Here is a 16,599-nt window from a genome sequence, read left to right as displayed (position 1 = left end):
CGCATCCTGCCGACGTCTCTCACTTGGGCTGCAGCCCCCAGCCCCGGCCCACTGGCCACTGCTTAGAGGTAAAGCCCTTGCCCGCCCCCACCCCCGGCTGTGGTGGAAGCGAACCTTCACTTACTCGTTCATTCACGGATGGGGACTGAGCCTCCCCGTCTGCCCAGACTCCGACCTGAAGGCTTTCTCTGCCTCCAGCCTCGTGGGGCCGGACTGCTCCCCGCTCAGATGAGGCAGGGGCACTCGGGGGAGGTGAGACCAGGGCACACGTCGTACAGCCTGTGGGGGGGTGAGGCTGCGGCAGGCAGGTCCAGAGCAGGAGTGGCGAGGGGCGGGGACGGAGGGGCCAAGCCCATGCCTGGCCGCCGCCCCCGTGCAGGCCCTGGGGGAGTCACTGCAAGGCAGGCGGTCGTCTCCCCCGCCTCCCCCAAGGAAGCTTGTGTCAAGCAGGCCCTGCTTGGGGGACGGAGAGCTGACACTGGGGGTGTGTTCCCTTCCTGAGAACTACCAGGCTGCGTTGCTGCCCACGTCTGCTCAGGGGGTGCCCATCTGTTTGTCCGTCTGTCCACCTGCCTCATTGATTTAGGCTCTTGATGTCTCTCATATAGGGGGTGGGTCTCAGAGAGGGGCCAGGCCTCCCCCTTCAGACAGGCAGGACTTCACTCCTGGCGCGCTTCTCCTCAGGACATCACACCTCCCTTCACACACACACACACACACACACACACACACACACACACAGAGACACAGACACAGACATAGACTCACACACAGACACATAGAGACAGACACACGCACACATACATACACACAGACTCACACATAGACACACACACACACGCACTCACACACAGACACACGCCCCCACCCGGCTTGGGTCTCCACCCGCAGGGGGCGCCCTGCACGGGGCATGAGTGGTGCTTACAGGACCTGCCCTCATCCTCCCCTGCCCCGGCTCAGGTCTGGGGCCGCCGGGTGGGTGTTGGGGACCTAGAGGTGGATCGAGTGTCTGGGGCTGTGAGCCCCGAGGCAGGAGGGCCGTAAGCCAATCCCCCGCCTTTGTGGTGGACGCTGATCAGGAGGCTGGCAGGACCATTGTCAAGGACAAAAGCCGGAGGGAATGGGGACAGGCCGTTGGCCCTCAGGCTCCTTGGGGCAGACTCAGGAGCTGTTCTCCCAGCACAGTGACCACCCAGCGCCGGTGAGCTGGGGGCCTGGGCCGCCCCTCAGCCAGGCTGGCCCCCGGGTGGGCGGACGTGCGCCTTCCCCCCTTAGGAGCCACCCTGGGCTCGCGCTCTGCTGTCGCCACCACAAAGGTCTGAATGGCTGTTGAACGAGGGCCTCATTCTTATTTTGCGCTGCTCTCGCCCTTGTTTGTGGAATGAGGGTCTCGACCTGCCTCCCATCCCAGGTGTTGGTAAATTAAGGGAGTCCCGTCCTCCGTGCTTGTGCCCTGGATCCTGACTGCTTCTGTCCCCAGGGTCACGATGAACCATGACCTCGGGCAGGACAGGCTGGAGGGGGGGGCGGGCGCCCCTTCTGAGGGACGCTGTGCGTGGAGGCAGCCCCTGTCCAGACGCACCCGAGTGGGCATCACTGCGGGGGGTTCCTTGGCCTGCGAGTGGCGTCTGCCGGGCGGGAACCACGGGCTGCCGTGCTTGGGGGAGCCCCGCACACCCCCGCTTCTGTGAACCGGCCAGCTGTCGGGCTCCAGTGGGCAAGGCCTCCGCGCGAACGGGGTGGGGTCGGGTGACGGTGAACGAGTTAATACGCGGAAGCGCTTGGAAGGGTGTCTGACACACGGTAGCCACTTGGCGTGGTCTTATTTATGCCACAGTTTATTAAGTGTGTACTTAGTAGCGCCCGGCTGTGCTGGGCACTGGTATTACACTGAGAATTCTCCACCACAAACGAGGGGGAGACAAGGACTCAGTAAGTGGCTGTGCGCGTCCCCCCACCCTGCCGCCACCCTGCAGACCCCTGCCAGCTCGGCCCCTCCCCTCCCGGGTCCCTCCCGCGGCGGCGGTTTTCTCTGGCGTGTACATTCAGGGCTGCACGGTCGGGAAGAACGGGGGTGTCGACGGGCCCCTCCTCTGGTTTCGGCTGCAGTTTTGGGCGCCTCTCTGCTCAGTGGGATTGGGATCAGGACGCCCCGGCCTCCAGTTCTGTCTTTGCCCCCAGCTTGCTGAGAGCTTGTGGGCAAGTCCTCTGGTCTCTGGGCCTGTCTCCTGCTGGGTTGGTAGTTCTGCGTCCCAGGAGACCGTAGAAGCAGAGGGGACAGAGTGGGAGGAGGGATGCGAGTGAGGCCGAGGTGAGGGAGGGGCCCCGGTCCCCGAGAGGCGCGGCGTCCCCCAGCAAGACCTGAGATCCCGGGGCTGGGACGAGGCGGGGTTGAGTACAGGCGACTTATCCCATCTAGTGCCTTGGATATCCTAAAGCCTTTTACTCAACGCGTGGTCCCCACCAGACCAGCAGCCTTCCTCCTCTGGGGACGCACCTGGAGTGCAAAAGCTCAGACCCCACCCCAGACCTGCTGGGGCCACATCTGCATTTTAAAGTGTGCCCGGCACCAACCTCCAGGTTCTCCTTGGAATAAGTCAGACCGTCAGCTGGCCAGCCACTCCCTGCACCCCTGCCCCGCCCCGCCCGGGATTTTGCTTTTACCTAATTTGTACTTAGGTGGCGCCCCGTGACTATCACTGTGATTTACTGCAAGGATGTGGTTAAGAAATGGCTTCAGGCAAGAAGCCTGCAGCCCGGGAAGCGTGAGCTTGATTTAGGATACGAGGGGCCGACTGAGACTTCCCTTTCTCCGGGAAAATTCCCGGTTCTGCCCTAGGACGCAGCCCCCCTGGGTCTAACTCCTGTTCCCTCGTCTGTTTCCCACCCAGGCTGGTGGCCCCAGCCAAGCAGGGCTGGTGTCACCCTTGCACGTGGTGCTCAAACACACTGCTGGGATGAGTGAAGCAGCGAATGCACAAGTGAATGGTGGCAGCGGGAGGCGTGGTGGCCGAGAGCAGATGCGCTCCCCTGAGAGACAGGCTGCGTGGGAGGGCAGCCCTCACACCTGGGGCCGTGCTGGCCTGGCTCTACGGCAGGCCCGAGGTGGGGCGTCCACCCAGACGGCTGCGGCGAGGACAGAGCCGAGACTTAAGCTGCCAGTTGGCCGGTTTGGGTTTCATGGTAGTGAGACGTCTGCTCCGTAAACCCTGCCACTTAGAAGCTTTCGCCTTTCCTAGTCATTCTCTTTACCATTTCTTTAAAAAGAAAACCTCTTTTGAAGGTTTCCATCCAGTTTCCAACAAGCTAAGACAAAGAAAGGCATGCAGGCTTGCATGGAGAGAGTGCTCTAGGGACCCGAGGCTTTTGGTCCTAGAGTCTGCACTGTGTGTCTGCCTCTGAAGGTCCGAGTCTGTGTCTGGCGAGATTTCAGGCTGGTGGGTCAGAAGGTACAGCCCTGCACATGCTGGGCGAGGACAGGCACAGGGGAGGGGGCAGCAGTGGGGAGGGTGTGTCCTACTGGATCCTGGGATGACCCGGGGCGCTGGGATCGATGGCCAGGGACCTCTGGGGTGAGTCTGAGAACACCGTGCCCTGCTGTGCAGCACATCTCAGCAGGTGTTTATTGAGCACCTACTGTATGCCAGGGGATGCACAGATGAGTGAGGTGAAAAGCCACACGGAAACACACATCCAATTTCAGTCCCACAAGGTAAAGGCTGGGAAGTAGAACCAGGGAATCCAGAGGGAGCCCTATAGCGACACCAGGTTCACAGAGGACTTTCAGAATGAGTGCCCCCCCCGGCCCCTAACTTTTTAAACTCATTTTTATTTAAGAAGAGAGTACACGTGGCAAGTGTGTCCTGGTAAATTTCCACAAGCTGAGTACACTTGCGCAACTAGCACCCAGGCCAAGAAACAGCAACGACCGCCTCTCCCGGTCCCCCCCCCCGTCACCACACGCCCTGGGGCAGCCCCAGCCCTGGCTTCAGCAGCCCCGGCACCTTTCGCCTGTGTTTAGACTTCACGGGGATGGAGCACTGCTGTGTCTGCCCCTCCCCCTCGCCATGTTTGAAATCCATCCATGCTACTCCCACTGCTGCCCGGTTCCTCACTGCGGGAGGACGCGGGCCGTGCGGACAGGCCCTCCGGTTTGGGGCTTTACAGGTGGGGCTGCCGCGAGCAGATCTGGATGGGTGTCTGGTGAGCACGGACACCCAGGGGTGGAATCTTGGGGTCACAGTGGATCCTAGAGGCAGCTCGGGGTTGCGAATGCGTTTCCTGGGGCGGGGCTGGGGCAGGTGTGGGAGGGGCCTGTGGTCCGTGCTCCCTGCATCACTGCCAGTGGTTCCTGTAACAGAGCACCACAAACCAGGTGGTTTAAAACGGCAGGAATGACTCTTGTGGAATTCAGGTGTCCGCGGGGCCTCATGCACCACAGCCTCCTCTAGCTCCTGGGCTGCCCGCTCCCGGGCTCGTGGCCGCCTCACTCCAACCGGCACCAGTCACCTCTCACTGCCTGCTCTGCGTGCGTCTCTGTGTCTCTTCTGGGGGCACTTGTCACTGGATTCAGGGCCCACCCAGAAGCTCCTCCATTTTAAGATCTTTCAGTGAATTCACTGCAAAGACCCTTTCCAAGTCAGGTCAGGCGCACAGGTCCCGGGGATGAGGACATCTCTCTGAGGGCCACCGTTCGGCCCACTGCAGCATCTCTCGCTGCGGCCCTAAGCAGCCCAGCCCAGGCCCACCCTTTGCAAAACTCTCCGTCAAGCCGCTTTCTCAGGCCTACCCTGTCCCTCCTGGCCCTGCCCCAGGAAGCCCTCCCTGACTGTCCTGGTCCTCAGGCAGATGGCATTCCTCCCACACTAACGTCCTGGGCTCTGTCCGGCTGTGCCTGTGGTCTGGAGGTGTCCTCAGACTGGCCTCCTGAGGGCAGGGTGTGCCGCCGCCCCTGTGTGCGCACGGGGACACACACCTCCCGTGCTGGGCTCGGCTCTGCACGTGGGTGCTAGGAGCATGACCTAAGCTGAGGCACCTTCCAGCAGTGTCCGGCCCAGGGCACCACGCCCAGTGGCGGCCCATCCCTGAGACCCTTCTCCCCTCAGACACCCCCCAAAGGGACCGGGCTATGTCCTGGTCCCAGGGCCTCTGTGGGAGTCCTGGTTATGCCCACAGCACAGGGAGGAGGGAGCCCAGGGGACCGGGAGGCACCCAGCCCTTTGCCTCTCCTTGGAGGAGGCCAGGAGACAGGAATGCCTTTGGCTGGGGACCCTGGCCAGAGATCAGAAGATCAAAGACGAGAAGATCGGGGCTGAGGTAGGTGGCACACTTCGGAGGCTGCGGAGAGAAGCAGCAGCTGGTGTCTCCTAAGGGCAGGGCTGACCCAGAATGCCCTTCCTGTCCCCTCTCTGATGGAACCTCGCAGAGCTGCTTCTCCAGATGAAGGTCCTGGGGTGGATGCTGGTGAGGGCGGGATGCTGCATGCCCGGTGGGCAGGGCTGACCCCCTGCATAGCAATTCCCTGAAGAGGGGCTACTGAATAACATCTGTAGGTGCAGAAGCCAAGGCACAGAGCTGATATCAAGCATCTGGGAAGCGGTCGGGCCAAGGTCAGACCTGGCAGTCTGGCCCCAGAGCCCACAAACTACTTCACCCGGGGAGAAGGTCAGTGCAACCGCAGCACGAGGAGGCAGGGCTGGACCTCAGGCAGGACTTCTCCCTGGGCGGGGATGCCAGTGGAGAAGTGCTTGTGCACGAACCAGACGGGTGGGGCTGGGGAAGAGGGCGGGTGGTCGGAGTGCCCGCCACAGGGGAGGACGAAGGTGGTGGGCATGTGACCAGCAGTGCAGAATGTGGCAGGAAACGCCCCGGGACCGGGCATCGGGGCCTCAGGGGCCGATAGGAGGGACAGGTGAGGCTCCCGCAGGCAGGCGGGACCTCCCTGGGCGGAGAGAGCAGGGTGCGCCCGACCAGGTGAACCTGGAGGAGGGGGCGGGCTCCGGAAAGTCCCACCGGTCCTGGCAAGGGGGCGGGGGAGGGGGGAGCAGGACACAGAGAACCTCCTCTCTCCCCCTAATCCCCTCTTTTGTTCCCAAGCTGCCACCCCACTGCCACGCCTTTCAGCCTCGGGCGGGCTGGGACCCAGCTGGGCTCAACAGAACCAGCCCCGCAGGGTTGGCTCTGCCACTTACTGTGACTAGACGGGCAGTAACTCGATATTCCCAAGTCTCCCTTTCTTCACTTAAAAGGGAATAAAGAAGGCTTCACTCCCGGCCTGATAAAAGGATTAGACTAAATGAGGCCAAGGATGAGCTAGAGCCGACAGGAGGCACCCAGGCGGAGGGGCCGGACCCGGCACGGTGGCCTCGGAGGGGCCTTGCTCTCCTGAGCCGCTCTGTACAACGCGTCCGTCCCAGCAAAGGTGGCTCTTAGATGCTCTGAACGTCCAGCGTCCACTCTTTCCTGCTAGATTCAAGCTGAGAGTCGAGAGCACCATCTGACCGTGATGGGCGAGGCTGGGCGAGGGTGGCGGCTGGGCGAGGGCAGCTGCCCGGATGAGAAGGGGGCAAGGGGTCCTGAGGTGAGAGGAAGGCTTCCAGCTGGGTGGTGGGCGCCTCTGAATAGAGGGCCCGCTCCCGTTTTCCCCCCAGGCACACCCGCCTCTTTATCTGGTGAAATAAAGGCCGCAGGACAGAACTTCCGCCAAACAAACAGGGCCAGGGCTGGCTGCGGGCAGCTCCACACACAAAGCGCACTCCCTCCCGCCCCAGGGCTGCCGCGGTCCTCTGGCCGTGGCCCCTGCTCCCTGTTCCTGGGCGCCCTGGGGAGCTCTGATCCCCTGGGACGTCCCCGCCCTCCTCTCTGAGGGGCTCCAGGCCCACGGGGAGGACAGAACTCCTGCCCTTGCATCTCCACACCCCGAGGCAGAGGAGCAGAGGTCAGGGCAGGGCTGAAAGGACGCCGGTGAGTGGAGGGCACTGAGCTTGCGGGACCGAGTCCCGGAGCAGTTGCTTTGGACCCTCGGCTCCAGGTTGATCCCAGCCAGGGCCGCCGTGTGGGGACCAGCCCCGCCGGGAGATGACAGTCTCTGCGGAGCCTGCAGAGGACAGAGGTCAGTGGGCCCAGCCCTTGTCACCGCCCACTTTTCTCACTGTCCCACCTGACTGGGCTCGGAGGGCAGGGACCCCGCATTATTGGACCCGGCGGCTCAGCACCTGGCACAGTGCCTGTGTTCAGTAGGTGCCTAATAAATGCTGGTTGAATGACACACGGCTGGGCAGTGGCGTGAGAGGCCGGAGGGTGGAGGCATGCGAGCTGGGCCACGGTGAGCAGCAGCCCTGGCGGCGGGTTGGTCACCGCGTGCCGGATGCTGGCAAAGTGCTTTTACCGGGGAGGAGCCGCGGCAGAGGGACGCGAAGTCACTTGCCCCGTGTCACACAGCTGGCAGGCGGCAGAGCCGGGAAGGAAAGGGTCCAGGCCAACTGCAGGGCCGTTCCGGGGGCCGCTGATAGGACACCAAAGACACGCCCGAGGACACGCACTTCGTAGCCACGTGGCCAGCGCAGCCGAGGAACCGAATTTTTACTCTGATTTACTTTCAGTGACTTGAAATGTGAACAGTCGGTGCGGGCAGTGAAGGTCTGGACCGTCTCCAGAGGAGAGGGGCGGAGCCAGCCGTGCGGCTCCCAGAGCCTCTGGCCCGTTGTGCTCATGGGCTGCACACAGCAGCCCTGACTGGGCCCAGGACCACCCTCCGGCCTCTCCGTGTGGGGGGCTCGGCTGGGCAGGCAGCAGGGACCCACGCAGGGGAAGCAGACACACAGGCAGCCTGTCCCATCTTCGCTCTGCGGTGTCTTCGCCTGCTCCGGGCTTGGTGGAGGGCCGGCCTGCACAGCGTGGCTCGGAGGGTTAGGACCGACCACTGGGGCAGGGGAAACACCTCTGATCAGGGCGGGGGCTCTGGGACCACCCCAGCTTGGCCACTTTGCCTGGCAGAGCAGCGAAGTCCCCTTAGGCTGAGGCGGCCGGCTCCCCAACAAAGGGGTTCCCTTGCAGGGTTGAGGGTCAGGGCAGGCCCGGGACCCTCTGCGCCTCCGAGGCTGCCCTCCCTCCCCCCACCCGGGCACCCACACCCTCGACCTGGTGTTCCAGCTGGCACTTTCCCTTTCCCAAGAAGCAGAAGGTGGAAACAAGGGTTTGGCCTGAAGTTGGTGCCAAACCTCCGTCTCCCGAGTGCAGCATCCTTGAGTGGGAGGCGTCTCTCCTGGCCTTGGTCTCCTTTCACCGCCGTCAGCTTGAGGAGACAAATCCATAGATGGGGTGTCAGGACACCGGGAGCCACATTCCCTGTCTCCTGTGGTCTTACAGCCCAGGGCTAAAATGCCCTGCCTTTCCCCTGTCACGGGACGTTTAGGAATGTCGCCTTCCCTTGCTCTGTGCCCCTGCCCGCCTGAATGGCCGGGGCACCTGATGGCGCTCTGGGTTTCCCGTCTCTCCCTGGTTCCCTCTGACCTGCACAAGCCTGGTCTTGGCTTAGAAACCACGGGGACCCCAGTGACCCCCGAGTCAGGTGCCAGCCCTCCCCGTCGGCGTCTGTCTTCCCATCCCCCACGCTGCCTGCTTCCTTCTCAAGCCCTCCGGCCCACCCCCGCGGCCAGGGTGGAGATGTCCTTACAAACAGGGGAGCCGAGACACGGCAGCACCAAGCAGTAGCCCTTCAATTGAAAACTACAGTGCTGTTCTCACACAGGGCTTTGTGCAAGGCCTGTGAGCCTGAGGTTGTGCTGTTGTGTGTGTGACGGTGGATGCTTTTGCCCTGGCTGGAGCCACTCCTTTGTTGGGAAGTTTGTGAAAATTGCAGAAATCTGAGAGGACTCTGTGTCGACCAGTTAGGAGCCTCCAAGAAGACAGCCAGTACCAGTCCCCCTGATGAGGAGTCAGCTGACGGAGGAAGACGCGCTGTCCAGGCGCTGGTTTCAGGAGACACAGTTCTAGCCCCCATTCCACCAGCTGGCGTGGGGCCTCGGGGGCTGGGTCCCCCTCTGTGACTGTCTCCCCTCTTGACTGAAGGAGCACAGAAGCCATTCAGGGGAGTCTGGAAGTGCAGGGGTTCTGGGTGGCAGATGCTCCCAGCGCTGCGGAGCGGGCAGGGGTGCAGAAGCCCCAAGGTGCTCGGCCAGCCCCGTGTGCACGGCGAGTCCCCCGTCTTCGGCGCCTTCCGTTCCAGACCCGCCTGTGTCCCACGTACCCCTCTTTCTGCCCCCAAGGCCATGTCTCTCTACTCTCGCCCTTCTGAGTCCGGACAGACAGTTTAGAACCCAACGGGGAGAGCGGCAGCGGGAGCAGTTGGTGACCAGGGAACAGGGTACAAATGCGGGGTTCGTCGCTCTGTGATAAACCCTCCCCAGGAACACTGCGAACTTGGGCCTGGGGCTGGCCCCACGCCGTCCGTGTCCCCCCAGCCCGGCACTCGGAGCCCACAGCCGCCCGTCAGAAAGGAAACCAGCAATCTGGGGGGCTGGAAGGGAGGGTGACGTGGGTCTGACTGGACCAGGCCCCTGACCTCAGATCCGAGCCCTCTCTCCTGTCACCTGCCTCTTAGTGACACAGGAGGTCAGCCAGTGTCGTCTAGTGCCAGGGCTGCCAGCCACGGGCACAGAGGCCGGGCAAGGCTGTGGTCACTCACTCGGTATGTAGTGCAGCCCCTGTGTGCCAGGTACCCCCAGGCCTGGAGGCTGCAGAGGGCACTGAGATAAGTCCTTGCCTGGAGGGAGCTCCTGGCCACATGGGGCGTTGTGTCCTGATCATAATTCAGTTGGTGAGGGCATTAGTAAGAAGGCATGCTGAGCGAACCCCGAGTTTATTTTACTAACTCGTACAGTTTAATGACTCATGTAATTCTCACTCCAACCCCTGTGAGGCAAGTACATCGTGATCCCTATTTCACAGATGCGAAGACAGAGGCTGGGAGGTGTCACGCGTCAGGGCCAGGCCCACGGGCTCATCAGTGCTGTGCTGGGTGGTGATGGAGGCAGGGCAGCACCAGGCACACAGCAGGAGCCCAGCTAATGCCCCGCGAGAGCTTGAACAAAACCGCGTAGGACGCAGGACGATGCTCAGCTCTGCCGGGCCGGGGGGGGGGGGGGGCTGGGAGGGCCTCACAGAGGCGGCCTTGGGGCACAGCCACCCTGGGGACAGGGGCTCATCTCCCGGTCACTCTGGCCGCTCTTTACTTGCCTGCAGAGATGGGCCCTGCTTCCTGGTGTCTCTTCCAACCGGTGGGGACAGTCCTCCCAGGCCCACCCAGCAGGACCCAGGGGCTTTGCCTTCTGCTGTTTCTCCCGTTTATAGGAAAAATGCAAACAGAACAAATCCCCCAGGGCCCTTGGGTGTCAGCCAGACGGCCCTGGGGGCGGGTCTCCTACTACCCCCCACCCCGTCCAGGTTTGGGTCCTGCTGCTCTCTGCCCCTCAGTTCCCCAGCATCTTCCTGGTCTCCACGGCGACGCCGCCTCTCCTGGCTTCCTTGGTGGTCCACTTGCTACACAGGGTCGAGCTCTGAGAACGCTTCCTGTGCTCGGGCTGCCAGCCTCGCTCATTGATCCTCTCTGTCTCCCTGCCCATGGCTGTGTCCGGCCCAGCACACAGAGCCCCTCTGCGTGCCCCAAGGGCTGCTGGGAAGAGGCCTCGGGGTGGGGCTGCAACCCAGCCTCTCGCCCCTGCAGTTGAGTTGAGAGATGCAGCGGGCAGTGCCCACCATGAAACATGGTGCCTCGCGTCCAGAAGTGTTCAGACTTAAAGCAAGCGCGCCGTTCCGAGTGGGCCTCTCTGTGTAACTGTGTAGGTCAGGCACCCACAAAGCCCGTCCCGGAGAGCACTTGTGTGGCTGTGCTTGCGTGCGCGCGTCCGTGTGTGCGCGTGCGCGTCCGTGTGCGTGCGCGCGCGCGCTCCGCGTACGTGCGTGCGCGCCTGCGCGCGCGTTGGCAGCGCTCAAAGGGCGGCAGCGGTGGGGCAGCGTTTGAGGCCAGGCCTCGGTGTCCAGCTCACCCACAAGCTGGGCCCCACACAGCCCCCTGAGCAGCCCGCGCCCTCCCGGCCAGGGACGGAGCCTCGCTCGCCCAAGGTCACAGCCGAAAAGAGTTCCACCTGCGGGCGCGAGCCGGGTGAGTTTCTCCCAGAGAGATTCTATCTTGGTAACATGTGGATACTTGGAGAATGCTTGTAATTTTCATGAATACAACCCAAACTTGCACGTGTACAAACACACACACGTGCCCTCCCGCGACACGCATGCATGTCCGGTGCCTCACTAGACAGGAGCTGCAGGGCCTCACGAGTCCTGACACTCGCAGTGCTTACACGTTCGCACGGCCCGCGCCCCTCTCCCTGCCTCGGTCCGGGCTAGGACGGCTGGGCGCCCGGGGTGACCTCTCCCAGGACCGCCACCTTCACCGGACTCCCGGGTCAGAGCTCCCGAGGGCAGGTTCCTCCTGAGGCCCGCGTGCCGGCCCCCTGGTCCCCAAGGCCGGCGGCCGGGCCTGGAGCCGCCGCTGCGTCTCCCTCCGCGGCTCCGCGTCTTCCTCCGCCCCCCTTTCGTTGGTGCCAGCCCCAGCCTTTTCCTGCAGTGCCGACGGACCCCCCTCCTGCCCCTCACGGAGCCCTGCAGCTGGGCTGGGCGCTGTCCCGGGCGGGATGCGGGTGGGCGGGGTGCAGGCCCCCTCCTCCCCAAGGAGAACAATGAGGCTGCTCGTCGGGGGGGGGGCGGGGGGGGGCATGGAGCCACATCAGAGGCTCTGAGGTGCAGTCCCCGGGGCGACGGCTGAGTGACGGGGTCTGAGTCACATGCCCGCGAGCGCCTGTGGAGACACGTCCAGAGATGCTCGGGGTACGTGTTCAGAGGTACCTGCTTTTGTGGATCCTCACGCCTTCCTGCCGGGCCGATCGGGCCCGGGCCCGGGGCCGGGCAGGAGGGTCTGCGGCCTGAGCTCCCGTGGCCTCACCGTCCCCTCCCGCCACCGTCCAGCGTGCTTGCGGCTCTGCGGCCGCCAGCCAAGCAGCCACAGCTCGCCCGGCCCTCCTTCTGGACGGGCAGGCCGGGAATGGCCCGGCCCGGGACGGCCCCTCGGTCCTCATGTGGAGCCGGACGGGAGCCTGCCGGTTCCTCGGCTCTACCTGCCCCCGCTGGCTTTCTTCCTCAGAGCATGTAGCGTCCAGAGGCCAGGCTTCACTGGAGGTAAAACACCGGAGCCTAAACAGCCTTTTCATAGGTTGGAGCTGGGCCCCGAACCCCTGACCCCCACCCTATCTCCAGCACACACGTCACACGCGTTTCTTGTGGAAAATGGAGACCCTGGGGTTTGCAGGCAACGTGCACCCCTGGGGAGGAGGGAGCTGCAGGAAGCCCCGCGGGTGGTGCCCGGCCACACGGTGGGCCGGTCTGGGTCCACCCTGTGCCCTCAGGCTGGGGGGAGTTGGCAGAGGTGAGAAGCAGCTGTTAGGAGTCTGAGACGGGAGGGATCCCAAGTGTATGAGCCGCACACGTGCAGCCCGAGCGTCACTGCTCCCCGGCGCAGACTGGGAGGAAAACGCTGGGGCAGGGCAGGACCAGCAGGCTAAGGTCACGCCTTCTGCCTGCTCCAGGCCTGCTGGGCTGGGACGCTTGCCCACAGGTCACCGAGGGACAGGACTGATGTGTGTGCCCTGTTAGGCAGTCTGTAAGCCCTGGCTCATTTAATCCTTACGAGGGCCCTAGGAGTTTGGTGGTGTTCAACCATTTTTATGGATGAAGAAACCAAGGGTCATAGTGATTAAGAAAGAGCCCGAGGTCTGGCAGGTAAACCAAGGAGAGAGTTGGCCTCAGCGCGCTTTTCCTCTTTGCTTGCTTTCTTTCTTTTTTTTTTTTCCCCCTTGAAAATAGATTTAATCTTACTCAAATTAGAAATGTTCAGCATTTTCCTCTTTGCTTTCTTGAGTGTAAAGTGGAGGTAACATTGGAATCTACCTTGGGGTTGTTGTGAGAATTAACTGGGATTAGAGTAAGTCCCCTCCACACGAACGAGTTCAGTTCGGAGAGCGCGTCTGTAAATCCTATTTGTCTGTAAGTCCAACAAAGTTAGTCTAGGTACCCGACTTACACACTGGCTATAGAGTACTGTACTGTAGTAGGTTTATAACACTTTACACACAAACAATACATAAAAACCAAACACAAAAAATAAAGAAGACATTTTTAATCTTACAGTATAGTACCTTGAAAAGGACAATATTACAGTACAACAGCTGGTATACAGAGGCTGGCATCGAGGGAACAGGCAGGAACAGTTACTGACTGGAGGAGGGAGAGGAGGTGGGAGATGGTAGAGCTGAAGCAACATCAGCAACAGGAGACGGAGGGCAAGCTGCCATTTCACTCACGCCTGACGTTGGTGGCACAGGTGCTGGCTCCTTGCTGGATTCAATTCTTTCCACCCTCTTGAAAAAACGATCCAGTGATGTCTGGGTAGTAGCTCTTTTTTTCTCATCACAGATGACAAGGTAGCACTGGATTGCATTCTGAATGGCTGCTGCCACCTTTGGGTACCATTCTAGGTTCAGGTCCTGTGCCTCATAAACTAACAGTGCCTCCTCGAATAAAGAAAACCCCCTGCCATTTTCTGCGTCGTGAATCTCTCCAGTTCCTCAGTTACTTCTTCTTCCTCCTGTCCCTCTTCATCCTTTCTCTGGGCCTCCAATTCCATCACGTCTTCATTAGTAAGCTCCTCATGTTGCACAGCAAGGAGTTCAGTGAAGTCGTCCTCTTGCAGATCTAGCTCCAGCTTCTCGCTGAGGGTCACTACGTTGCTGAAGACCTCTTCGGACTTCTGATCTACCTTCTCAAATCCACAAAAATCATGAACAAACTGTGGGCAAGGGTTCTTCCAAACCCCATTCATGGTGACCGCCATACCCTCACACCATGCAAAGTCAATGTTTTTATGGTCTTGTAGATGTTATAGTCCTTCCAAAGTTGTCCCTAGGTTGTTCCTGATTTGTCAGTTACCTTTACTGCCTGACAGAAAGTGTGACGTAAATAATATTTCTTGCAAGTCGCTCTAACTTCCTGGTCCATAGGTTGGATGAGCAACGTAGTATTCGGTGGCAGATGCACTACTTTGACGTTGGGATGAAAGTCATCCATGGATGGGCAGTGGCCCAGAGCATTGTCGAGCAGCAAAAGAATGTTTTGTTGGGACGTGCTTCTCCAAGCAGTATTTCTCTACATCTGGGATAAACTGGTGGAAAAATCAGTCCTGGGAAATGGCCTGTGTAATCCAGGATTTGGGGTTATGCTTCCACGCAACAGGAAGAGAGCCCTTGGCTTTGTGTTTAAGGGTTCTCGGGTTCTCTGAGTGATAAACTAAGAGGCTTCAGCTTCAGTTCACCGGAAGCGTTGCCACCAAACAACAGTTAGCCTGTCCTTTGCTGCTTTACAGCCCGGCATCAACGTTTCCTCCTTACTGATGTAACTTCGGTCCGGCATCCTCTTCCAGTACAGTTGTGTCTCATCCACATTAAAATCCTGGCTGGGTAAATACACACCATCATCAATAATTTCTCAAAGTGTTTCATGCAGTTCCCGGACAGCTACCCTATCTGCACTTGCTGCCTCTCCACTTACTTCTACGTTGTGAAGGTTGGCTCTAGCCTTGAACCGATGAAACCAGCCATGGCTGGCATTAAAAGGTTTGCCCTCTGATTCTTTGCCGTGTTTCTTCTTCAGGTCTTCATGAAGGCTTTTAGCTTTCTCTTGAATCAGCATTAAGCTGAGCAGGACTCAGCGCTGACGTTGATCCTGCATCTGCACACTGAGAAGTTTCTCCCTCTCCTCCATCACTTTTCCATGCTTCTTCAGTATTTTGTCAACATCGTCGGCACAGCAGACTCCACATGTTCCACGATCTTGTCCTTGTTCTTTAGATTCGTGACAACGATAGAATGAGTCATGTTATGAGAATGAGCGATGTCTAACATCTTTTTGCCTCGCTCCACTCTCTCAGTTACTTTCACTTCTGTTTCCATCATTATTGCTTGCCGCTTCTTAGCAGTCCCAGCTACATCACCGCTGCTTTTATGCTTGCTTTCAGACATCCTGGGCTTGAAATAAAGGTACTGTACTACTGTACTCTATACAGTACTGCAAAGTACACAAAAGCGCAACCACTTACAGAGGATGCACACACGTGACAATGTACGCCAGACGCGTGAACTAACTTACGTGACTGGACATGCGAACGCACGTTCACATCTTCGAAGGTTCGTGTGTAGCGGACTTACTGTATTTGGATAAAGGTTAGCCTGTGCCTGACACAAAGTGGGCCTCCAGTAAACGCCGGCTGTTACACAGTCACAGTATTGTGATTCCTTTGTGTGCAGGGTATCTTGGAGGGCAGTGACACAGAAACCACCCTCAGCGTCTCTCAGATAATGTGGGAAGGCGAGACTGGGCTAAGGTGGGACTCCTCAGGGCTGTACCAGGGGCCAGGCCCTCTGGTTGGAGAAAAGTAGGAGGAGCCTGGTGGGGTTCTGGGAGAGACAACAGGGGAGAGACTACAGGCCTCAGAGGGCTGTGGAATCCCGCGGGCTCAGGGACTGAGTACAAGGCAACCCCTGGTGAGTCTGGGGCTGATTCCAGGAGCCCGCGGGATGGCGGTGGTCTCGGGTAGAACGTCCGTGAGGGATCCTGCGTGCTGATTGGCCCTGTCCTGCTCTGACATCCTCTGAAGTTTTCTCTGGCCTGTCCCCGACGGGGCCGGCTTCCTCTGTGGCCCTCGTCACAGCCCGTCCCGTGGAGGGAGGGGGGAGGAGGGAGGCGCAGGGGGAGCCACGGGGAGCACGGCCCGGGGAGGACGCAGCTCACAGCCTGCCCGCTGCCTTCTCTCCCGCAGAGACCTGAGCATGAACAACCTCACGGAGCTCCGGCCTGGCCTCTTCCTCAACCTGCGCTTCCTGGAGGAGTTGTGAGTAGATGGGGGGGGGGGGGGTGGGGGGCTGGAGGCGGGCACTGTGACCTCTGACACAGGGAACCGGGGGTCCCCAGGGGGACGGGTGGAGCCAGTGGAAATGGCCTTGGGGAGCTGTTCTGAGCGGGGTCAGCCCCACCTGCCCAGGTGTGGGCCCGAGGGGGGCGGTGGGGACAGAGGAGCTCGCACATCCAGCCTCTCCCCAGCTGAAGCCGACCGGCTTTCTGTCAACGCTGCTTCTCTCCCTGGGGTCGTCCTTGACCTGCCCTTGCCCCCTGTGTCCGGCCGCCGGCTGCTCCCCAGGTCCTGGTGGTTCTTCCTCTGAAGGTCCCCCGTACCTATCCCTGCTGTTGCTGCTGCCCTGATGTCCCCTCCCCTGAGCCGGCCGCAGCCCCTAAGGACAGATCACCTACCTCCTCTCTGACACACTCTGCCCACCTCAGGGTGCCTCTCACCAGCTCCACGGCCTTCTCCGGCTCCCCACGATCCAAAGGAGCTGCTTCGAGGACCCTCCCTTACCTGGCCCAAGCCCCCCCGGCCAGCTTTGCTCCAGGGAGGCCTGTCCCGCTGCCCATCCCTGGAGCCCTCCTGCATCTGAGCAG

General features: G+C 60.8%; 1 protein-coding gene across 4 annotated transcripts in view; it reads left to right on the top strand.

Annotated features, from left to right (window-relative positions):
* The window catches only part of LGR6 (leucine rich repeat containing G protein-coupled receptor 6), a 99,089-nt gene that overhangs the window by 7,776 nt on the left and 74,714 nt on the right, over positions 1 to 16,599 (top strand). For 3 of the 4 annotated variants that reach the window (XM_033843643.2, XM_033843589.2, XM_033843564.2), the window contains exon 2: positions 15,923 to 15,994. In XM_033843643.2, the coding sequence (XP_033699534.1) occupies positions 15,923 to 15,994 (72 nt within the window). Of the gene's footprint in view, positions 1 to 11,853; positions 12,232 to 15,922; positions 15,995 to 16,599 lie in introns of those variants that run through there. The other variant, XM_033843672.2, reaches the window with a different exon arrangement.

Source organism: Tursiops truncatus, chromosome 1 (genome assembly GCF_011762595.2).
Source record: "Tursiops truncatus isolate mTurTru1 chromosome 1, mTurTru1.mat.Y, whole genome shotgun sequence".
In the NCBI taxonomy this organism is placed as follows: domain Eukaryota; kingdom Metazoa; phylum Chordata; class Mammalia; order Artiodactyla; family Delphinidae; genus Tursiops; species Tursiops truncatus.
This window is presented reverse-complemented; position numbering and strand designations above follow the sequence as displayed.